General features: G+C 39.2%; 2 protein-coding genes across 4 annotated transcripts in view; one reads left to right on the forward strand and one right to left on the reverse strand.

The window, feature by feature from the left end:
• Positions 1-25,356, reverse strand: part of DCX (doublecortin) — a 399,925-nt gene that overhangs the window by 286,579 nt on the left and 87,990 nt on the right. For all 3 annotated transcript variants that reach the window (XM_070783724.1, XM_070783725.1, XM_070783722.1), the window contains exon 3: positions 9,927-9,998. The gene's annotated coding sequence lies outside the window, so the exon portion shown is untranslated. The remainder of the gene's footprint in view (positions 1-9,926; positions 9,999-25,356) is intronic.
• On the forward strand, positions 1,944-4,090 carry LOC109554833 (endogenous retrovirus group K member 7 Gag polyprotein-like). Its single transcript, XM_019955453.2, has one exon. The coding sequence runs from the start codon at positions 2,550-2,552 to the stop codon at positions 4,080-4,082; it is 1,533 nt and encodes a 510-aa protein (XP_019811012.2). The 5' UTR covers positions 1,944-2,549; the 3' UTR covers positions 4,083-4,090.

The following is a 25,356-nucleotide window of genomic DNA, read 5'->3' on the forward strand; positions in this document are numbered from 1 at the left end:
CATGAGGACCTAAATCAGCCACCCACAAGTGTCATGTATTCTGGACCCATGTATCCTCTGGCCAGAAAATGAAAAATTAAAATCCCAATTGCTCATTGGGTTATAGAATGCTTCAGGTTGCCTGTACAACTCTCCTATAAAGTATATATGTATAATTGGCTTCAGGCTTATTTCATCCACAAAGCCCCTTTGCTCAAACTTCATCTCTGGTTCTCCTAACCACACTATCAGTGGGGAAGGCTAATGTGAATGAGAGAAACAGGACATGTGAAGACTGCATAACCCTGGTGTGGTTCAGCCTGCTGGCATCCTATCCTGAGTGTATTAATATACTGCAGTGTATTAACAGATAATTTATATTAATATAATTAATGTATCTCTCTTCTCTAGTTTCTTACAGTAAATATTGAGTTGATTTACTAAATCATGTGATTTGAGTAATCTGAGACTTATCTGAGTTTCTAGGAGCTCACTCATTATTCCTCTTATGCTTTAGTATTTTGTAATAGCCTTATTTAAATATAATTCAGTATCATATAATTCAAACCTATTTAAAATGTAAAATTCAATGTTTATTGGTATATTATACTAAGCTTTTAAAAAAATATATATATAATAAAATTTGCCATTCTAATTGTACAATGTAATGTCATTAATTATTGATATGTTCACATGTTATCCAACTATCACTATTTTCAAAACTTTTTAATAAGCCCAAAAAGAAAATTCATAACCATTAAGCAATAACTCCCCATTCCTCCTTTCCCCAGTCACTATAACCTTTAATCTACCTTGTTTCTATGAATGCCCCTGACCTAGATATTTCATGTAAGTGGTAGCACACATTTGTTCTTTTGTGTTTGACTTTCACTTAGCATGTTTCTAAGGTTCATCCATGTTGTAGCATGTATCAGAACTTCGTTTCTTTTTATGATCAAATAATGCTCTATTGTATATATATACCATCTTTTGTTTACTCATCCATCTGTTGATGGACATTTGGATTGTTTAAAACTTTTGGTTATTGTAAATAATGCAGCAGTGAACACTGGAATATAATTATCTGTTTGAGTCCCTCCTTTCAATTCCTTTGAGTATGTATCTAGGAGTGAAATTACTGGAATACATGGTAATTCTATGTGAAACTGTTAGAGGCTCCACCACCAAACAATTTTCCATAGCACTTGTGCCATTTCACATTCCTACTAGTAAAGTACTAAGGTTTCAATTTCTCAACATTCTGGCCAAAACTTATTTCCATTAAAAAAATTATGGGCATCCTAGAAGATGTGTAGTTGCAACTCACTGCAGTTTTGATTTGCATTTCTCTCTGACTGTGTGGTTCACAATAAACTGTGGAAAATTCTGAAAGAGATGGGAATACCAGACCACCTGACCTGCCTCTTGAGAAACCTGTATGTAGGTCAGAAAGCAACAGTTAGAACTGGACATGAACAACAGACGGGTTCCAAATAGGAAAAGGAGTACATCAAGGCTGTATATTGTCACCCTGCTTATTGAACTTATATGCAGAGTACATCATGAGAAACGCTGGGCTGGAAGAAGCACAAGCTGGAATCAAGATTGCTGGGAGAAATATCAATAACCACAGATATGCAGATGACACCACCCTTATGGCAGAAAGTGAAGAGGAACTAAAAAGCCTCTTGATGAAAGTGAAAGAGGAGAGTGAAAAGTTGGCTTAAAGCTCAACATTCAGAAAACGAAGATCATGGCATCTGGTCCCATCACTTCATGGGAATTAGATGGGGAAACAGTGTCAGACTTTATTTTTGGGGGCTCCAAAATCACTGCAGATGGTGATTGCAGCCATGAAATTAAAAGATGCTTACTCCTTGGAAGGAAAGATATGACCAACCTAGATAGCATATTAAAAAGCAGAGACATTCCTTTGCCAACAAAGGTCTGTCTAGTCAAGGCTGCGGGGAGCTGCCCGTGAAAACGGGGTCCTTTGTCCGAAGGACACAGCTCTGGGAGCTGCCTCAGTCCTTGAGGGTTTGCTTGCAAACATAGCTCTCTGTCCCGCCACCCCAGAGATTAGGCGCTTATTTACTGCAGGCACCTGGAGTTCTGTGCAAACTTCTCACGCACAGAGAAATGTTATCTGGTGTAAGAAATAATAACAGGGAGCCATTCCCATGCTCTCAAGATTTCTTGTGACTGTTTGTAAGATGTATAGGCTAACCAAGAAAAATGTCAACTGTTTTGTCTCTCTCACGCTTTTCTGTATAAATATGAGATGTTGAATAAAGTTGGTGTCAGACTGCGTCCCTTCGTGGTGACGTGTCTGAACCTCTCGACCCCATCTTTGTAGTCTCTTGCTTTAGTTTCTTTCTTAGCCCCGCCGTGCACGTTCTCGGGACCTGATCGACTTTGCTGGCTGGCTCCGGCAGGTGGCGCCCGAACAGGGACCCGAGAATGGGAGTGCGACGACGGCCGCTGCCCGCCAAGATTGAGGTAAGTAAAGAGGAATTCCTAAGTAATTAAAAGTAAAGGGCAGGGAGGGTGATTGTCGAGAGTAATAAATCATGGGACAAGGCAATAGCCGCCAGTTATTTGTACATATGTTGAAAACTATGTTAAAAGGTAGGGGAATTCATGTAAATAAGTTACAGCTAGAAAAGTTTTTACTTTTTATTGAAGAGGTTTGTCCCTGGTTTCCAGAGGAAGGAACAGTTAGTCTGGAAACTTGGAAAAAAGTAGGAAAACAATTGCAGACATATTATTCCTTACATGGTCCCAATCGTGTTCCTGTGGATGCTTTTTCTTTGTGGACTCTCATAAGAGACTGCCTGGATCCTGAACATGAGGGACATAAAATTCAAACGGCTCTCAGGGATTCCACAGGACCCGAAGTTACAGAGCCTTCTGCCCCATCACCTGAGCCGCTTTATGCTGTGCCTGAGGGAACAGCTTATAAGGCTGGAGGGAATGATGATGTGTTAAGCTCTGATGAACAGAAAGAGTTAAATGAACAAGCGGCTCAGAACCATAGAGAGGATATGCCTTGGGAGATGATGGTTAACATGGAATCCCCCTCAGGAAAAGGGGAATTAAAGCATTCAGGGCTTTCTAAAGAACAGCTGGAGAATTTAATTCAGAAGATTGTTATAGCAGTAAAAAAGGATGCACAGGGAGACTCCCACTCCAGCCAGCCTGCGCCTCCAGCATATCCTCCCTCGGTTCTTGCTGGACTCGATCCACCTCCGCCTTTCGTAGAACCGCGAGAGCTTATATCTATCCCTGCTTCTTTGCCCGGTGAAAACATAAAAATTAAAAGTGAGATATTATTATCTCCTCTTCAACAAGCAATTAAGCGAGCTAATGAAGAAGGAGAACATATTCCCGGGTTTTCAGGAATCTATCCAGTGTTTGAAAATGATCAACAGCAGAGGTATTATGAGCCGCTGCCCTTTAAGCAACTGAAAGAGTTAAAAATGGCTTGTGCACAATATGGCCCGACTGCGCCGTTTACTCAGGCTATTATAGAGGCTTTAGGAAATCAAAATCTGCCACCTAATGATTGGAAACAGGTTGCTCGAGCTTGTTTATCTGGAGGAGATTATTTACTATGGAAATCTGAGTTTGCTGAGCAATGTGGGATCACAGCCGATATCAACCGGCGACAGGGACTGAACACCACTTATGAAATGATGGTGGGAGAGGGAGAATATCGAGACACTAATAGTCAACTTAATTATTTACCTGGAGCCTACCCTCAGATTAGTGCTGCGGCTCTACAAGCATGGAAAAAGCTTCCAAATTCTGATAAAAAGACTGAAGATTTATCTAAAATTCGCCAGGGGCCAGATGAGCCATATCAGGATTTTGTTGCCCGCCTGCTTGAGACAATTGGTAAAATGATAGGGGATGAGCAGGCGGGGATGGTGTTGACTAAACAGCTTGCTTATGAGAATGCCAATTCAGCTTGTCAAGCTGCCCTGAGACCTTACAGAAAAAAGGGAGGCTTATCTGACTATATACGGATTTGTGCTGATATCGGCCCTTCATACGTTCAAGGCATAACTTTGGCCACGGCATTACAAGGGTTATTGCCTTAGCTGGTTTTAGTGGACGGCTTGATAATCATTATCCCTCAGATAAAATTTTGCAATTTGCTCATTATCACCAATTTCTCTTCCCAAAAATCGTTGTTTCTCAGCCCCTTGCCGACGCCCTAACTGTATTTACTGATGGCTCTTCTAATGGAATAGCTAGTTTGATTATACAGGACAATACTACCACCTGGCATACTAATTATAAGTCTGCTCAAGAAGTAGAACTATTTGCCGTTTTTCAGGCTTTATTACAAATTTCTGCTCCATTTAATTTATATTCTGACAGTCAATATATCATAAGAGCCTTAAACACTATTGAGACTGTTCCATTTATTGGTACCCTGAATTCTACTATCCAAACTCTTTTTCGTGATATACAACATTTAATTTGCTCCAGAGTTAATAAATGCTATTTTGGTCATATTCGTGCTCACTCTGGACTTCCTGGACCTTTAGCACGAGGCAATGCTTTGGCTGATGAAGCTACACGTATGATATTTCCTTCACTGGAACAAATGGCAAAAACTTCCCACAGCTTACACCATCAAAACAGCAATAGCTTAAGACTTCAATTTGGCATTACTCGAGAAGCTGCCAGACAGATTGTTAAGCAATGTCAAACATGTCCTCAATTTTTTAGCGTCCCCCACTATGGAGTTAATCCTCGAGGATTGTTGCCAAACGATATATGGCAAATGGATATTACCCATATTCCTGAATTTGGTAAACAAAAATTTGTTCATGTTACTATTGACACCTTCTCCGGCTTTTTACATGCCTCTCTACAATCCGGAGAAGCTAGCAAACATTGTATAGCTCATTGCATTAAATGTTTTGCTGTTATGGGAACCCCTAAAACCATAAAAACAGACAATGGTCCAGGATACACTGGAAAAAATTTTCAATTATTTTGTACACAATTGTCTATCTCACATAAAACAGGTATCCCTTATAATCCTCAAGGTCAAGAAATTATTGAACGGGCACATCAAACTCTCAAACATCAATTGCAAAAACTAAAGAAGGGGGAATTGTATCCCAATACCCCCTCCAACTCTCTAAACCACGCTTTATTTGTTCTAAATTTTTTACAATTGGATATAAGTGGCCGTTCAGCAGCACAGCGATTTTGGAACTTTGATGCACAAACAATAAGACCTAAAGTCTTTTGGAAAGACCCACTTGTGGGAAAATGGTATGGACCAGATCCAGTACTAATCTGGGGACGAGGGCATGTTTGTGTTTTCCCACAGGATGCCGAAGCGCCGCGCTGGCTGCCGGAAAGGTTGGTACGCACGGCGGAGACAGTCTCTAGCAAATCAGATGAGGAGATTGACAATTCAAGAGCATGATGAATTACCATCTCGGCAACAACTTCAGGCATTGATGCGAGAGGCACAGAATCGTGTTGTGGTGCAGGGCGATCCGATATCGCCTTTAAGCTTCCTGATAACCTTATTAATTATCTTAAATCAGATTAACACTGCACACTCTGAAGAATATTCAAATGCTTACTGGGCTTATTTTCCTGACCCTCCCCTTCTCCAACCTGTGGGCTGGGAGGGTCAGTCCATTCCCATATACACTAATAAAACTGTTTTATTTCTTGCACCTTGTTTAATTAAAAAACTGATTGATGATCTATGGATCATAAAGGCTTCCATCTATGAAAATGGTCTGCAGTTAAAGGAACATAAGCGTGTGCCTATATAAAAAGAAAGGGGGAGATGCGGGGAGCTGCCCGTGAGAACGGGGTCCTTTGTCCGAAGGACACAGCTCTGGGAGCTGCCTCAGTCCTTGAGGGTTTGCTTGCAAACATAGCTCTCTGTCCCGCCACCCCAGAGATTAGGCGCTTATTTACTGCAGGCACCTGGAGTTCTGTGCAAACTTCTCACGCACAGAGAAATGTTATCTGGTGTAAGAAATAATAACAGGGAGCCATTCCCATGCTCTCAAGATTTCTTGTGACTGTTTGTAAGATGTATAGGCTAACCAAGAAAAATGTCAACTGTTTTGTCTCTCTCACGCTTTTCTGTATAAATATGAGATGTTGAATAAAGTTGGTGTCAGACTGCGTCCCTTCGTGGTGACGTGTCTGAACCTCTCGACCCCATCTTTGTAGTCTCTTGCTTTAGTTTCTTTTTTAGCCCCGCCGTGCACGTTCTCGGGACCTGATCGACTTTGCCGGCTGGCTCCGGCACAAGGCTATGGTTTTTCCAGTGGTCATGTATGGATGTGAAAGTTGGACTGTGAAGAAAGCTGAGCACCAAAGAATTGATGCTTTTGAACTGTGGTGTTGGAGAAGACTCTTGAGAGTCCCTTGGACTGCAAGGAGATCCAACCAGTCCATTCTGAAGATCAGTCCTGGGTGTTCTTTGGAAGGACTGATGCTAAAGCTGAAACTCCAATACTTTGGCCACTCATGCAAAGAGTTGACTCATTGGAAAAGACTCTGATGCTGGGAGGGATTGGGGGCAGGAGGAGAAGGGGATGACAGAGAATGAGATGGCTGGATGGCATCACCGACTCGATGGACATGAGTTTGGGTGAACTCCAGGAGCTGGTGATGGACCGGGAGGCCTGGTGTGCTGCAGTTCATGGGGTCACAAAGAGTCGGACACAACTGAGTGACTGATCTGAACTGAACTGAATGTCTCCCTTTAGTTTTGCCTAAACGTACTCCCTTTAACAGATTTGGAAAACACTTTCTGTGAAGGGACAGACAATAAGTATCTTAGGCTTCACAGGCTATATAGTCTGTTTTACAACAATTCAACTCTGCTATTGTAGTATGAAAGCAGCCATAGGTAATTACAATCAAACTTTATTTATAGAAACAAGTGCTGGGCTAGATGTAACCCATGCACCATAGTTTCCAGACTCCTAATCTAGAGCTGTAGTCACTGTGGCTGAATTTGCTCCACATGCAAAAACATGAATTTTATTGAAATATATTCAAAGACTATTTACTAAGTACCCACTATATCTGTGGCTTCCGGATATAGTCAGTACTCTGTGGTGCTAGCGGTAAAGAAACTGCCTGCCAATGCAGGAGAGGTAAGAGAAAAGGGTTCTGTCTCTCTGTTGGGAAGATCCCCTGGAGGAGGAAATGGCTACCCACTCCTGTATTCTTGCCTGGAGAATCCCAAGGACAGGGCAGCCTGGCGGGTTACAGTCCATAAGGTCACACAGAGTGGGACACAACTGAAGCGACTTAGCACTCACAAGTACGCAAGTGCCCACTATATCCAGCATGTGCTAAGTGCTGAGTATACAGTAGAGAACAAAATGCAGTTCTTGCTCTCAAGGAGCACTTTGGAAAGTTCTGAGACCTTTTGAGTGAGATGACTTTTTATTATTTTTCTGATGCAACCGAACACTTAGCTCTGCTATAGAAATATTATGGTTTCATTACAACAGGGAACAATAACAAAAAAAGTACCCCACAATTAAAGGTCTAAATTCTCCTGGGAAAAGTCTTGACTCAGTCCATTTGCTCATTTGTTTTACTTTATTTAAAGTCACGCTAATTATTTAAGAGAAGAAGAGAGGCTCTAAGTCCATCTAATTTTCTTGACTATTTTTATACATAAATTTTAAATTTCATGTGTTAAAAATAAGTATATTTTAGGATGTGAAGCTGATAATTTTTTAGAAATTCTTCCATGTTTAATCATTTCTGTTACCCCTCTCACACTCAATGATGTCACTGAGGTGAATAAGAACTGACTCTACAAAAGAAAATTGAAAGGGTGAAAAGGACAAAGATCAATTCAAATATGAATAGAGATAATCATGTTTTAAATCTTATAATTAATTTAACATGTACAGTCCACAAAAAGATGTGGGCAGCAATAGAATCTCCCTGGTTTAAATCAAGAGAATTGGGGGATTAGAAATGACATTTAATAGAATTATTATTATAAGCATATCTTATTATTAAGATGAATGAAATTCACATTTTATCTGAGTTTCTGAACACATACTGAGCAATTACAAGAATGTTTAAATAAATAAATCATTGAAGTCCTCTACTCAAGTTAATCCCCTTTAATTAGGCAAAAGCTTAGTAGAAAAGATTAGTCTTTACAGAGCTATCAGTATTTGAAAACTAAATTCAATTTGACAAATTAAAGAGATTAAATTCAAGGCAAAGTACAGGGTAAGGATCTAACAATCAGAAGACCTATTTGTGCATCTAATTCCTTGAGTAAACCTGGGCAAAATACTTTAAACCCTAAGCTCTAGATTGATGGGTGGATAGAGGGATGTATGATAAAGCAAGTTAAATAATATGTTAATTATAGAATATAGATGCTGAGAATATGGATGTTCACTGTAAAATTCTTTCACCTTTTCTGTATGTATGAAAATTTTAGGAATAAACTATTGCAAATAAGAAAACTCCTCAGTTCCTTATAATTAGTGACAACAGGGTCATAGTCTCACTTTGACCATAAAAGATGGTTGTGTGCATGTGTGTGTGTGTTTTACCTGACATGCTAACCAACTTGCAGTACCTGCACTACATTTCCCACATATTCCATTATTTTATCTCTAATTTTAGATGTTGGACTAGAAGGGACAGTGAAGATGGTATGGTATTCCTTCATTATCTTCATTTATTCCCACTCCATTGCAATTAGGAGAGCGGCCACAAGAACAATCAGAAGCTCCATGTCACGAATTTTTATGAAATGATTCCAAGGTTATAGCTGTCAGTCCATCCCACCAGAACAATAGCAGAGTTCACAATCTGTGTGGAATACGGATAAACCATATTTCTTAGGAGAGAGGGGATAATGGAGAAATAAAAGTTCCCTAAAACAAATAGTCCTTAGTATTTAGTTGACAACTTATCCAATTTTATGTTTGTATCATCAAGGGAAAATGGGGTCTTTTCTCAAAAGGGAAATTCTATTACTAATTCTTAATCACTAAAGGAATTAATATTCAGGGCCCTACTAGGAAGCAGGCTGGCTAGAAAGGTAGAAAACAATTTTAGTGTGAGTTAGGTGAAGAGGGCAAACCATGAGATATAGCTGGGTATGAGAGCTTCTCTGTGAGGCAGAGACTTTTTGGCTATTTCTGCTCACTATTATTTCCCTAGGTACTAGAACAGAGTCTAGGATGCAGTTATTGTTGTTGTTTAGTTGCTCACTGGTGTCCGACTCTTTGTGACCCCTTGGACTGTAGCCCGCCAGGCTCCTCTGTCCATGAAATTTCCCAGGCAAGAATACTGGAGTGAGTTGCCATTTTCTTCTTCAGGGTATCTTCCAGACTGAGGGACTGAACCTGCATCTCCTGCATTGCAGGCAGATTCTTTACCACTAGCCACTTGGAAAGCCCTAGCACACAGTAGGTACTCATTAAATACCAAATAAAGGAATTCTCCTCAGTTGACTAGATTGTAAGCCCATTTAAAGCATGTACCAGAGCTTGCCATTAATTATATTAAAAAGAACCAGGAAGTCTAGCCTGAAACTAAAACACCATAGTTTAAAATTAGAATACCGGTAGGATGCAGTGTTTCTTATCATTCTCATAGTACGACTCTTTCTCTCTCTCAGCTTGTTCATTCAGAAATTTTAACAGCTTAACACTTTGCATGAGATGAAGTATGTATTTTGAAAAAGAAGAAAGGGAACTTTTACTTTCAGATACTAAGAGGACTAATATTTCCTAGTTGCAATTTTTTGTTGTTGTTGTTTTTGTTTTTTAATTTTTTAATTTTTTTAAATTTTATTTTATTTTTAAACTTTACAATATTGTATTAGTTTTGCCAAATAGACATTTAGGCAGTCATGTGTATATTACAGTTAACTGTTTTCTGTAGAATTTGCCTACCTTTATGTTGCTGTGACTTTTGGATGACTGGAAGAACTCGTATGAATCAGGAAGTATTAATGATTGCTATTCCTGAAAAACAAAAAAAAGAACTGATAAATTTGTAAATTTTCACTGGCTGTTTGAGATAGAGCTGGTAATTAATCATCTATTCATTCAGTCATTCAACAGGTACTTAATGAGTGGCTATAATGCTTCAAAAGAATTGATGCCTTTGAACTGTGGTGTTGGAGAAGACTCCAGAGAGTCCCTTAGACTGCAAGGAGATTAAGCTAGTCCATCCTAAAGGAAATCGGTCCAGAATATTCATTGGAAGGACTGATTCTGAAGCTGAAACTCCAATACTTTGGCCACCTGATGCAAAAAAGTGACTCACTGGAAAAGACCCTGATGCTGGGAAAGATTGAAGGAAGGCAGGAGGAGAAGAGGATGACAGAGGATGAGATGGTTGGATGGCATCACTGACTCAATGGACATGAGTTTGAGCAAGTTCTGGGAGTTGGTGATGGACAGGGAAGCCCTGGGGTCGCAAAGAGTCAGACACGACTGAGGTGATAATGCTTTAGGCGCTGAGCTAGGACTTAAGGATATGAAAACAGTAAGAGTGGATCCATCTCCTACAGGAGCTCACAGCCTAGTTGGAGAGAGAGAGAGATAAGGATATCAATCAACAGAGTGCAGTGTAATAGAAAAGTACTACAAAAAAGCAATAGAGAAATGGGGAACTTGATTAGCTTTCTAGTGTAATTGACTACACAACATTAACTAATAACAGAATCATTTTAAACAATAATAGAATCATTTTTATATCAGAAGAGTTTTGAAAAACTATGAACCAACTATAGTATTTCACTTAAAAAAAGAAACTAATTTTATATTACTATTTTGTTAGTGTGTTGGTGCACATGGTCTTTAAAAACAAAACATTAAAAATGTGAAAAATGGGAGGAGGAGCCAAGATGGCGGAGGAGTAGGACGGGGAGAACACTTTCTCCCCCACAAATTCATCAAAAGAGCATTTAAACGTCGAGTAAATTCCACAAAACAACTTCTGAATGCCGGCAGAGGACATCAGGCACCCAGAAAAGGAACCCAACTCTTCGAAAGGAGGTAGGAAAAAATATAAAAGACAAAAAAAAAGAGACAAAAGAGGGAGGGACGGAGTTCCGTCCCGGGAAGGGAGTCTTAAAAAGAGAGGTTTCTAAACACCAGGAAACCTTCTCACTGCCGAATCTGTGCCGAGCTTTGGAAGCACAGAGGGCAACATAACAGGGAGAAAAAATAAACAATTAAAACTCGCAGATTGCGAGCCCTACGGTAACTCCCCCAGCGGAGAAGCAGCGCAGACGCCTGCACACGCCATTAGCAAGCGGGGGCTGGGCAGGGAGGCGCGGCGCGGGCTGCATCACTCAGAGCAAGAATCTGGCCTGAATACCCTGAGCGCTATCTGAGTGAAATAATTTGGGCTAGCAAACCAGACTGTGGGATATCTACCACGCGAATAGCCAGCCCCAACCTAAGACACCGCCAGGCCCGCGCACGGAACAAAGGACTGAACAGAGATAGCCGGCTGCAGACCTTCCCCCTCTGGTAACAGGCAGCCAGAGCCGGAAGGGGACAATCGCAGCCCCAGAGAGACATTATCTATAAAACTGTAAGCAGGCTTCTTTGCTAACTAAAACTTCTTGGGGGTCTGGATGGTCAACATCTGCCTGAGAAGGTGCGCCGGTTTTACACCCAGATAACTGAGTGGCGGGGAGGCGATAAGTGGCAGCATTGGCATTCGCCAAACACCTCATCACCTGAGCTGCTCGGACCTGGGAAGAGCACAAAATGCAGGCCCAACAGAGTCTGCACCTCTGAGGACTACCCGAGTGCCTGAACGTGAGCGGCTTGGACCTGGGAGGTACATGCAGCCCAGGGCCGGCCTCGGATTGTTCTCGGCGGAACAACCTAGAGCCCGAGCAGTGTGGGCAGGGAGGCTACACGCGCCGTGAGTGGGGGCAGACCCAGTGTGGCTGAGGCACTGCGAGCGCACGCCAGTGTTATTTGTTTGCAGCATCCCTCCCTCCCTCCCCACAGCACGACTGAACAAGTGAGCCTAAAAAAAAAAAAAAAAGTTTCCCCCACCGTCCCCTTTGTGTCAGGGCGGAAGCCAGACACTGAAGAGACCAGCAAACAGAAGTTATAACAGAGGGAAACGCCTTGGAAGCTACAGGCAATAGATTAAACCCTGCGGTTACTACGGACTACATAGGAAGGGGCCTATAGATCTTGAGAAATATAAGTCGGACCAAGGAACTAGCCAAAAATGAACTGAACCCACCATACAACAAAACCAGAGAAAGTCCTAGATATATTTTTACGATCATTCTTTCTTTCTTTTTTTTTTAATTAAAAAAAATTTTTTTAAGTCCTCTATTGTTCCTTTAATTTTCACTTTTATAACCTATTACTTTGCAGGAAAAAAACAAGACCCTATTTTTTTCTTCTTCAGCAAACTTCATATATATATATTTTATAATTTTTTGACCTTGTTTTTTTTTTTTTTTTCCTTCTTCTTTTCTTTAACATTGTATTTTTGAAATTCCAAACTCTACTCTAGTTTTTTAATTTTAGCTTTTTGGTATATGTTATCAATTTTGTACCTACAGTTTTTTTTTATAATTTCTGTGATTTTTTTTTTCTGTTTCATTCTTTTCTTCTTTTATATAACATTGTATATCTGAAATTCCAAACTCTACTCTAGATTTTTAATTTATGCTTTTTGGTATTTGATATCAAATTTGTACCTGTATCTTCTTTATACTTTTTGCGACATTGTTTTTGTTTGTTTGTTTTCTCTCTTTATGTTTCTTCTTCCTTTTCTTTAACATTGTATTTTTGAAATTCCAAACTCTACTCTAGATTTTTAATTTTCGCTTTTTGTACCTGTATTTTGTACCTGTATTTTGTACCTGTATTTTCTTTATAATTTTCGTGACCTTGTTTGTTTTACTTTGTTCGTTTTTTCTCTCTTTCTTTTCCTTCTTCTTTTCTTTAACATCGTATTTTTGAAATTCCAAACTCTACTCTAGATTTTTAATTTTTGCTTTTATGTATTTGTTACCAATTTTGTACCTTTAAGAACCCAATGTTCAGGACCCATTTTTCACTATGGAGCGAGATTACTGGCTTGACTGCTCTCTCTCCCTTTGGACTCTCCTTTTTCTCCACCAGGTCGCCTGTGTCTCCTCCCTAACCCCTCTCTACTCTACCCAACTCTGTGAAATTCTGTGTGTTCCAGACGGTGGAGAACACTTAGGGAACTGATTACTGGCTGGATCTGTCTCCCTCCTTTTCATTCCCCCCTTTTATCCCTCTGGCCACCTCTGTCTCCTTCCTCCTTCTTCTCTTCTCTGTATAACTCCGTGAACATCTCTGAGTGGTCCAGTTGTGGAATGCACATAAGGAAGTGACTACTGGCTACCCCACTCTCTCCACTATTGATTCCACCTCATCTCAATTGGGTCACCTCTAACTCCCTCCTCCCACTTCTCTTCTCCATGTAACGCTGTGAACCTCTCTGAGTGACCCTCACAGTAGAGAAACTTTTCATCTTTAACGTAGATGTTTTATCAATGGTGCTGTATAGAAGGAGAAGTTTTGAAACTACTGTAAAAATAAGACTGATAACTGGAAGCAGGAGGCTTAAGTCCAAACCCTGACTCCAGGGAACTCCTGACTCCAAGGAACATTAATTGACAGGAGCTCATCAAACGCCTCCAAACCGACACTGAAACTAAGCACCACACAAGGGCTAACAAGTTCCAGGGCAAGACATACCAAGCAAATTCTCCAGCAACAAAGGAGCACAGCCCTGAGCTTCAAGATACAAGCTGCCCAAAGTCACCCCAAAACCATAGACATCTCATAACTCATTACTGGACACCCACCAGAACACCAACACAAGCTTCCCTAACCAGGAAACCTTGACAAGCCACCTGTACAAACCCACACACAGCGAGGAAAAGCCACAATAAAGAGAACTCCACAAACTGCCAGAATATAGAAAGGACACCCCAAACTCAGCAATTTAAACAAGATGAAGAGACAGAGGAATACCCAGCAGATAAAGGAACAGGATAAAAGCCCACCAAACCAAACAAAAGAGGAAGAGATAGGGAATCTACCTGATAAAGAATTCTGAATAATGATAGTGAAATTGATCCAAAATCTTGAAATCAAAATGGAATCACAGATAAACAGCCTGGAGACAAGAATTGAGAAGATGCAAGAAAGGTTTAACAAGGACCTAGAAGAAATAAAAGAGAGTCAATATAAAATGAATAATGCAGTAAATGAAATTAAAAACACTCTGGAGGCAACAAATAGTAGAATAACAGAGGCAGAAGATAGGATTAGTGAATTAGAAGATAGAATGGTAGAAATAAATGAATCAGAGAGGATAAAAGAAAAACGAATTAAAAGAAATGAGGACAATCTCAGAGACCTCCAGGACAATATTAAACGCAACATCATTCGAATCATAGGGGTCCCAGAACAAGAAGACAAAAAGAAAGACCATGAGAAAATACTTGAGGAGATAATAGTTGAAAACTTCCCTAAAATGGGGAAGGAAATAATCACCCAAGTCCAAGAAACCCAGAGAGTCCCAAACAGGATAAACCCAAGGCGAAACACCCCAAGACACATATTAATCAAATTAACAAAGATCAAACACAAAGAACAAATATTAAAAGCAGCAAGGGAAAAACAACAAATAACACACAAGGGAATTCCCATAAGGATAACAGCTGATCTTTCAATAGAAACTCTTCAAGCCAGGAGGGAATGGCAAGACATACTTAAAATGATGAAAGAAAATAACCTACAGCCCAGATTATTGTACCCAGCAAGGATCTCTTTCAAGTATGAAGGAGAAATCAAAAGCTTTTCAGACAAGCAAAAGCTGAGAGAATTCTGCACCACCAAACCAGCTCTCCAACAAATACTAAAGGATATTCTCTAGACAGGAAACACAAAAACGGTGTATAAGTTCGAACCCAAAACAATAAAGTAAATGGCAACGGAATCATACTTATCAGTAATTACCTTAAACGTAAATGGGTTGAATGCCCCAACCAAAAGACAAAGACTGGCTGAATGGATACAAAACCAAGACCCCTACATATGTTGTCTACAAGAGACCCACCTCAAAACAGGGGACACATACAGACTGAAAGTGAAGGGCTGGAAAAAGATTTTCCATGCAAATAGGGACCAAAAGAAAGCAGGAGTAGCAATACTCATATCAGATAAAATAGACTTTAAAACAAAGGCTGTGAAAAGAGACAAAGAAGGTCACTACATAATGATCAAAGGATCAATCCAAGAAGAAGATATAACAATTATAAAGATATATGCACCCAACACGGGAGCACCACAGTACGTAAGACAAATGCTAACAAGTATGAAAGGAGAAATTAACAATAACACAATAATAGTGGGAGACTTTAATACCCCACTCACACCTATGGATAGATCAACTAAACAGAAAATTAACAAGGAAACACAAACTTTAAATGATACAATAGACCAGTTAGACCTAATTGATATCTATAGGACATTTCATTCCAAAACAATGAATTTCACCTTTTTCTCAAGCGCACATGGAACCTTCTCCAGGATAGATCACATCCTGGGCCATAAAGCTAGCCTTGGTAAATTCAAAAAAATAGAAATCATTCCTAGCATCTTTTCTGACCACAATGCAGTAAGATTAGATCTCAACTACAGGAGAAAAACTATTAAAAATTCCAACATATGGAGGCTCAACAACACGCTGCTGAATAACCAACAAATCACAGAAGAAATCAAAAAAGAAATCAAAATTTGCATAGAAACGAATGAAAACACAACAACCCAAAACCTGTGGGACACTGGAAAAGCAGTCCTAAGGGGAAAGTTCATAGTAATACAGGCATACCTCAAGAAACAAGAAAAAAGTCAAATAAATAACCTAACTCTACACCTAAAGCAACTAGAAAAGGAAGAAATGAAGAACCCCAGGGTTAGGAGAAGGAAAGAAATCTTAAAAATTAGAGCAGAAATAAATGCAAAAGAAACAAAAGAGACCATAGCAAAAATCAACAAAACCAAAAGCTGGTTCTTTGAAAGGATAAATAAAATTGACAAACCATTAGCCACACTCATCAAGAAACAAAGGCAGAAAAATCAAATCAATAAAATTAGAAATGAAAATGGAGAGATCACAACAGACAACACAGAAATACAAAGGATCATAAGAGACTACTATCAACAATTATATGCCAATAAAATGGACAACGTCGAAGAAATGGACAAATTCTTAGAAAAGTACAACTTACCAAAACTCGACCAGGAAGAAAGAGAAAATCTTAACAGACCCATCACAAGCACGGAAATTGAAACTGTAATCAAAAATCTTCCAGCAAACAAAAGCCCAGGTCCAGACGGCTTCACAGCTGAATTCTACCAAAAATTTAGAGAAGAGCTAACACCTATCCTGCTCAAACTCTTCCAGAAAATTGCAGAGGAAGGTAGACTTCCAAACTCATTCTATGAGGCCACCATCACCCTAATACCAAAACCTGACAAAGATGCCACAAAAAAAGAAAACTACAGGCCAATATCACTGATGAACATAGATGCAAAAATCCTTAACAAAATTCTAGCAACCAGAATCCAGCAACACATTAAAAAGATCATACACCATGACCAAGTGGGCTTTATCCCAGGGATGCAAGGATTCTTCAATATCCACAAATAAATCAATGTAATACACCACATTAACAAATTGAAAAATAAAAACCATATGATTATCTCAATAGATGCAGAGAAAGCCTTTGACAAAATTCAACACCCATTTATGATAAGAACTCTCCAGAAAGCAGGAATAGAAGGAACATACCTCAACATAATAAAAGCTATATATGACAAACCCACAGCAAACATTATCCTCAATGGTGAAAAATTGAAAGCATTTCCTCTAAAGTCAGGAACAAGACAAGGGTGCCCACTTTCACCATTACTATTCAACATAGTTTTGGAAGTTTTGGCCACAGCAATCAGAGCAGAAAAAGAAATAAAAGGAATCCAAACTGGAAAAGAAGAAGTAAAACTCTCACTATTTGCAGATGACATGATCCTCTACATAGAAAACCCTAAAGACTAGTTCGAAAATTACTAGAACTAATCAATGACTATAGTAAAGTTGCAGGATATAAAATCAACACACAGAAATCCCTTGCATTCCTATACACTAATAATGAGAAAACAGAAAGAGAAATTAAGGAAACAATTTCATTCACCATTGCAACGGAAATAATAAAATACTTAGGAATATATCTACCTAAAGAAACTAAAGACCTATATATAGAAAACTATAAAACACTGGTGAAAGAAATCAAAGAGGACACTAATAGATGGAGAAATATACCATGTTTATGGATTGGAAGAATCAATATAGTGAAAATGAGTATACTACCCAAAGCAATCTATAGATTCAACGCAATCCCTATCAAGCTACCAACAGTATTCTTCACAGAGCTAGAAAAAATAATTTCACAATTTGTATGGAAATACAAAAAGCCTCGAATAGCCAAAGCGATCTTGAGAAAGAAGAATGGAACTGGAGGAATCAACCTACCTGACTTCAGGCTCTACTACAAAGCCACAGTTATCAAGACAGTATGGTACTGGCACAAAGACAGAAATATAGATCAGTGGAACAAAATAGAAAGCCCAGAGATAAATCCATGCACATATGGACACCTTATCTTTGACAAAGGAGGCAAGAATATACAATGGATTAAAGACAATCTCTTTAACAAGTGGTGCTGGGAAAACTGGTCAACCACTTGTAAAAGAATGAAACTAGAACACTTTCTAACACCATACACAAAAGTAAACTCAAAATGGATTAAAGATCTAAACATAAGACCAGAAACTATAAAACTCCTAGAGGAGAACATAGGCAAAACACTCTCCAACATACATCACAGCAGGATCCTCTATGACCCACCTCCCAGAATATCGGAAATAAAAGCAAAAATAAACAAATGGGACCTAATTAACCTTAAAAGCTTCTGCACATCAAAGGAAACTATCAGCAAGGTGAAAAGACAGCCTTCAGAATGGGAGAAAATAATAGCAAATGAAGCAACTGACAAACAACTAATCTCAAAAATATACAAGCAACTCCTACAGCTCAACTCCAGAAAAATAAATGACCCAATCAAAAAATGGGCCAAAGAACTAAATAGACATTTCTCCAAAGAAGACATACAGATGGCTAACAAACACATGAAAAGATGCTCAACATCACTCATTATCAGAGAAATGCAAATCAAGACCACTATGAGGTACCATTTCACACCACTCAGAATGGCTGCGATCCAAAAGTCTACAAATAATAAATGTTGGAGAGGGTGTGGAGGAAAGGGAACCCTCTTACACTGTTGGTGGAAATGCAAACTAGTACAGCCACTATGGAGAACAGTGTGGAGATTCCTTAAAAAACTGGAAATAGAACTGCGTTATGACCCAGCAATCCCACTGCTGGGCATACACACTGAGGAAACCAGAAGGGAAAGAGACACGTGTACCCCAATGTTCATCGCAGCACTGTTTATAATAGCCAGGACATGGAAGCAACCTAGATGTCCATCAGCAGATGAATGGATAAGAAAGCAGTGGTACATATACACAATGGAGTATTACTCAGCCATTAAAAAGAATACATTTGAATCAGTTCTAATGAGGTGGATGAAACTGGAGCCTATTATACAGAGTGAAGTAAGCCAGAAGGAAAAACACCAATACAGTATACTAACACATATATATGGAATTTAGAAAGATGATAACAATAACCCTGTGTACGAGACAGCAAAAGTGACGCTGATGTATGGAACAGTCTTATGGACTCTGTGGGAGAGGGAGAGGGTGGGAAGATTTGGGAGAATGGCATTGAAACATGTAAAATATCATGTATGAAACAAGATGCCAGTCCAGGTTCAATGCACGATACTGGATGCTTGGGGCTAGTGCACTGGGACGACCCAGAGGGATGGTATGGGGAGGGAGGAGGGAGGAGGATTCAGGATGGGGAGCACATGTATACCTGTGATGGATTCATTTTGATATTTGGCAAAACTAATACAAGTATGTAAAGTTTAAAAATAAAATAAAGTTTAAAAAAATGTGAAAAATGAATTATTATACAGGAGTACAAGCTTTAATAAACAGCATAATTTTTAACCAATTTTGAGATAGAATTCACATACCATAAAGTTCACCTTTTAAAGTGTATATTTCAGTGTTTTTTGGTATATTCAATGAATTTATAGCCACTATCACTAGGTAATTTCAAAATAATTTTAACTACCCTGAAAGAAACTCCATTCTCATTAGCAGTCACTCCCCATTCTCTTTAAAAACTCCTCCCAGCCCTAAGCAACTACTAATCTACTTTGCCTACTCAGGACATTTCACATCAATAAAATTATATATATGATATTTTGTGTGTGGCTTCCTTCATTTGGCACAATGTTTTCAAGATCTATCCATGTGTAAGAATGTATCAGTAGTTTATTCATTTTCATGGCTAAATAAAATTCATATATATATACAAACACATATATATATATGATGGTGAGCATCTTCAGTTCAGTCACTAAGTCATGTCTGACTCTTTGCAACCCCATACATCACAGCACACCAGGCCTCCCTGTCCATCACCAACTCCCAGAGTTCGCTCAAACTCATGTCCATCGAATCAGTGATGTCATCCAGCCATCTCATCTGTCGTCCCCTTCTCCTCCTTCCCCAATCCCTCCCAGCATGAGGGTCTTTTCCAATAAGTCAACTCTTCTCATGAGGTGGCCAAAGTATTGGAGTTTTAGCCTCAGCATCAGTCCTTCCAATGAACACCCAGGGCTGATCTCCTTCAGAATGGACTGGTTGGATCTCCTTGCAGGCCAAGGGACTCTCAAGAGTCTTTTCCAACACCACAGTTGAAAAGCATCAATTCTTTGGCGCTCAGCTTTCTTCACAGTCCAAAACTCACATCCATACATGACCACTGGAAAACCCATAGCCTTGACTAGACGGACCTTTGTTGGCAAAGTAATGTCTCTGCTTTTGAATATGCTATCTAGGCTGGTCATAACTTTCCTTCCAAGGAGTAAGTGTCTTTTAATTTCATGGCTGCAATAACCGTCTGCAGTGATTCTGGAGCCCAAAAAAATAAAGTCTGACATTGTTTCCACTGTTTCCCCATCTATTTCCCATGAAGTAATGGGACCAGATGCCATGATCTTCGTTTTCTGAATGTTGAGCTTTAAGCCAACTTTTTCACTCTCCTCTTTCACTTTCATCAAGAGGCTTTTTAGTTCCTCTTCACTTTCTGCCGTAAGGGTGGTGTCATCTGCATATCTGAGGTTATTCACATTTCTCCTGGCAATCTTGATTCCAGCTTGTGCTTCTTCCAGCCCAGTGTTTCTCATGATGTACTCTGCATAGAAGTTCAATAAGCAGGGTGACAAAATACAGCCTTGCGTACTCCTTTTCCTATTTGGAACCAGTCTGTTGTTCCATGTCCAGTTCTAACTGTTGCTTCCTGACTGGCATATAGGTTTCTTCAGAGGTAGGTCAGGTGGTCTGGTATTCCCATGTCTTTCAGAATTTTCCACAGTTTATTGTGATCCACACAGTCAAAGGCTTTGGCATAGTCAATTAAGCAGAAATAGATGTTTTTCTGGAACTCTCTTGCTTTTTTGATGATCCAGCGGATGTTGGCAATTTGATCTCTGGTTCCTCTGCCCTTTCTAAAACCAGCTTGAACATCTGTAAATTCATGGTTCAAACAGCTGCTAATCAGGGAAGGGAGAAGATGGAGACAAAAGGGAGGATCAGCCAAGAAATAATATTGCAGCCTTGGGGCAGGGTCTTGGTTCCACCTCACAGGGAACACATAAAATGTTTGAGTTCTGTACAGAACTAAAACCTAACAAATGGAAGATGCCAGTATTCTCATTCCAGAGAACATTTGAGGCCAGATTAAAGGAACCAGAAGAGCTCATCAAGCAATTACCCAAGACCAGATTAAAGGAGATTAAACTGAACTGAGATTAAAGGAGGGCAGGTCCTGCACAGGCCCTAATCTTATCAGTAACCCCACCCTTGAACCACTGCTATGAAGTTCAGTTCAGTTCAGTTGCTCAGTTGTGTCCAACTCTTTGCAACCCAATGGACTGCATCACGCCAGGCTTCCCTGTCCATCACCAACTGCCAGAGCTTGCTCAAACTCAAGTCCATCAAGACAGTGATGTCATCCAAGCATCTCATCCTCTGTCATCCCCTTCTCTTCCTGCCTTCAACCAGGGTCATCATCAGGGTCTTTTCAAATGAGTAAGCTCTTTGCATCAGGTGGCCAAAGTATTGGAGTTTCAGCTTCAACATCAGTCCTTCCAGTGAACACCCAGGACTGATCTCCTTTAGGATGGACTGGTTGGATCTCCTTGCAGTCCAAGGGACTCTCAAAAGTCTTCTCCAACACCACAGTTCAAAAGCATCAATTCTTCAGCGCTCAGCTTTATTTATGGTCCAACTCTCACATCTGGACATGACGACTTGAAAAACCATAGCTTTGACTATACAGACCTTTGTTGGCAAAGTAATGTCTCTGCTTTTAATACACTGTCTAGGTTTGTATAGCTTTCCATCCAAGGAGCAAGTGTCTTTTAATTTCATGGCTTCAGCCACTATGGCTGCAATTTAATTTCATGACTGCAATCACTGCAGTGATTTTGGAGCCTAAGAAAATAAAGTCTGTTACTGCCTCAACTTTTTCCCCTTCTGTTTGCCATGAAGTGATGGGACTAGATGCCATGATCTTAGTTTTTTGAGTTAAAAAAACAAAACTAGAATAAACCACAGTCCAAAATATGTGTGAGTTTTAAGCCAGCTTTTCACCCTCATCAAGAGGCTCTTTAGTTCCTCTTCATTTCTGTCATGAAAGTTGTATTATCTGCATATCTGAGGTTGTTGATATTTCTCCCAGCAATCTTGATCCCAGTTTGTGACTTATCCAGCCTGGCATTTCGCATGATGTATTCTGCATATAAGTTAAATAAACTTCTGGCTATAGGTTTTACAAATAGGCAAATTAGGAAACCCTGATATTGATCCTGATTATATATAGTGACATTTCTAGGATATGGAGGCAGCTCTTAAGTGTTGATACTGATGAGATATTATGACCATATCTGAGACTCAGAATCATAATCATAATACTCTTCTCTTCTCTCTGTCTCTGTCTCTTTCTCTCACACACACATTATAATTACCAAGGGAGTATAGGGTTGAGAGAAGTAGGTAGTTGATATATATGAAATTAAAAATGTGGTAGTTCCAGCAAGTAGGAGTTTTTAGATTGTGAATCATACCCACTATAGTTAAAAAAACAAAACTAGAATAAGTCACAGTCCAAAATATCTGTGAAGACCACTGTGTAAACAAGAGTGGTTTTGAGACCTTCAAGACCAGCATCAGTGATACAAAAAGCAAGAAGGAGGCTTTGGGAATTTCAACATAGTTAATGAAGAGCTGTATTCAGAGCATTTTGGATAAATGTGCCTCGGGGGGTCAATGCTTACATAATGCTCTAGTGTGGGTAAAAATTTTACTGCTGTCTTTTGCTCAGAGCACCTGTAGTCAGCTGCCACACCTAAAAGATAAACTACTGGCACACTCCATCTAGAGCATATTATGATTCTTCCCCATAATTATCAAAGGAAGGTTTGCTTTACAAAACAACATCTATAGATGAGCTGCTAAGGGATCTCAAAAACAAAGATAAGGACACAAGCAAAAAACACTGATTAATATTTGAACAACAGTTATCATGTAAGAAAACAAAATTAATAAACAGAAAAGTTAACATGGAAGTAATAGAATAAATAATAGCAAATGAAAAATATTTTAAAATAACTATAACTAATATTCTCAAAAGAATAAAGAAAGTTATCAAACCCATAAACAAGGAAAATGCTGGCATAAAACAAAACAAATGATAAGTCCTGGAAACTACATAAATAAAAAGGAATAAAAATAAGGAATGCAATGGTTATCTGTAGTAGCATTATGCAACAGCAGAAAAGAAAAAAAAAATGTGTGTTAATACATTAAACCAAAAGATTCTCACAAAAATGCAAAATGAAAAAGAAATAGAAATTTTGATAAAGCAACAATAGACATGGAGATTAGATCCAGAAGTTCAACATCCATGTAGCAGGAATCCTATAAGAACAGAAAGTATAGAGAAGAGCAAGTAAATAAATCAATAATAGAAGATAATTCCTCCCAAGTGATAAAAGATACTAGTCTTCAAATGGAGAGAGAAGTGCTAAACCAGGTAAACAAAGAAGACATGTATAAAATGCATTGGAGTGACATTTCTGAACATGAAGAATTTAAAAAAGGATTAAAAAAATATCCCAAAAGTTTACATAAAGAAGAAAATAGCAAAACAAACAAACAAAAAACCCAGTACATTCAGTTCAGTTCAGTTGTTGCAGAAACCAGTACTCAAGAAACCAAGCACCACACTCGGAGAGTTGGAGAATTCAGGTTTATTATGCCGGAGGGCCCAGAGGAGTTAGCCCTCCAAGCTCTGAGCCCTGAACAAAGGGATTACAGAGTTTTTAAAGACAGTCTATAGTGGGCAACACTAGCTGTTAATAGGCTGGTTTAAACTAAGGGGTTTCTCATGCGAGGGAACAGCAGTCAAGATGGGAAGGGGGATGTCTGGCCTGGACAGGCATGATTAAGCAGGTTTGCAGGGGCTGGGCGATTGCAAAGAGCAGGACAAGGGTTAGTGAGATAAACTCCAGTTCCTAGTATTGCAAGCTCCCACTTTCTGAGACTACATGACCTACGTGACCTACGTGATTTAGACTTAGCAAGGGGGCAAGCTGAGTTAGAGGCAGAAGAAGAAGGAGGTTATGTAAAATTTTAACTTTTCCTCTTCATAGTTACTCAGTCGTGTCTGACTCTTTGCGAACCCATGGACTGTAGCATGCCAGGCCTCCCTGTCCATCACCAACTCCTGGAGTTTACTCAAACACATGTCCATTGAGTCAATGATGTCATCCAACCCTCTCATCCTCTGTCGTCCCCTTCTCCTCCAGCCTTCAAACTTTCCCAGCATCAGGGTCTTTTCAAATAAGTCAGCTCTTCGCAACAGGTGGCCGCAGTATTGGAGTTTTCAGCTTTAGCATTATTCCTTCCAAAGAACACCCAGGACTGATTTCCTTTAGGATGGTCTGGTTGGATCTCCTTGCAGTCCAAGGGACTTTCAAGAGTCTTCAACACCACACTTCAAAAGCATCAATTCTTCAGTGCTCAGCTTTCTTTATAGTCCAACTGTCACATCCATACATGACTACTGCAAAAACCATAGCTTTGACTAGATGGACCTTTCTTGGCAAAGTAATGTCTCTGCTTTTTAATGTGCTGTCTAGGTTGGTCATAGTTCTTCTTCCAAGGAGTAAGAGTCTTTTAATTTCACGGCTGCAATCACCACCTGCAGTGATTTTGGAGCCCCCCAAAATAAAGTCTGTCACTGTTTCCCCATCTATTTGCCATGAAGTGATGGGACCGGATGCCATGATCTTAGTTTTCTGAATGTTGAGCTTTAAGCCAACTTTTTCACTCTCCTCTTTCACTTTCATCAAGAGGCTCTTTAGTTCCTCTTTGCTTTCTGCCATAAGGGTGGTGTCATCTGCATATCTGAGGTTATTGATATTTCTTCCAGCAATCTTGATTCCAGCTTATGCTTCATCCAGTGCAGCGTTTCTCATGATGTACTCCGCATATAAGTTAAATAAGCAGGGTGACAATATGTAGCCTTGATGTACTCCTTTCCATATTTGGAAGCAGTCTATATTTAGCTTTAAGTATAAACCCAGTAAAGTTTACACTTAAAGATAAATAACTGTGGATACATAAGGTCAAAATAATTTTTATGATTATTTAGAACTAAAATTTTTGGAGATATAAAATTGAGATACAACAGGAAAGTAATTGTAAAGTTGCAAAGTTATTGTCTAAAATAAAGGAATATACAGATTCTAGTGAAATTTAGATTTTGATTTTTATAAAAGGATTATAAATGTCTGTGTTGAGAACCAACCAAATCCACAGAAAGAGCATATTCACCTTTGAAAGTACAAGAAGAAAAATAAAAGTACAGATCAAATCATCAACACAGGTAAAAGGAAGCAAAGAAAAATGACAAATAGAAAACATAAAACATGATAGCAATACTAAGGAAAAAATGTACTAGTAATTATAATAAATATTAATAGTTTATTTTACTCTAATAGTAGAAGACCCTCTGAATGAAAAA

This window comes from Bos indicus, chromosome X (assembly GCF_029378745.1).
Source record: "Bos indicus isolate NIAB-ARS_2022 breed Sahiwal x Tharparkar chromosome X, NIAB-ARS_B.indTharparkar_mat_pri_1.0, whole genome shotgun sequence".
Lineage (NCBI taxonomy): Eukaryota > Metazoa > Chordata > Mammalia > Artiodactyla > Bovidae > Bos > Bos indicus.

Coding starts and splice junctions, on each gene's coding strand:
- LOC109554833 (XM_019955453.2), top strand. CDS start 2,550: ATGGGACAAGGCAATAGCCGCCAGTTATTTGTACATATGTTGAAAACT.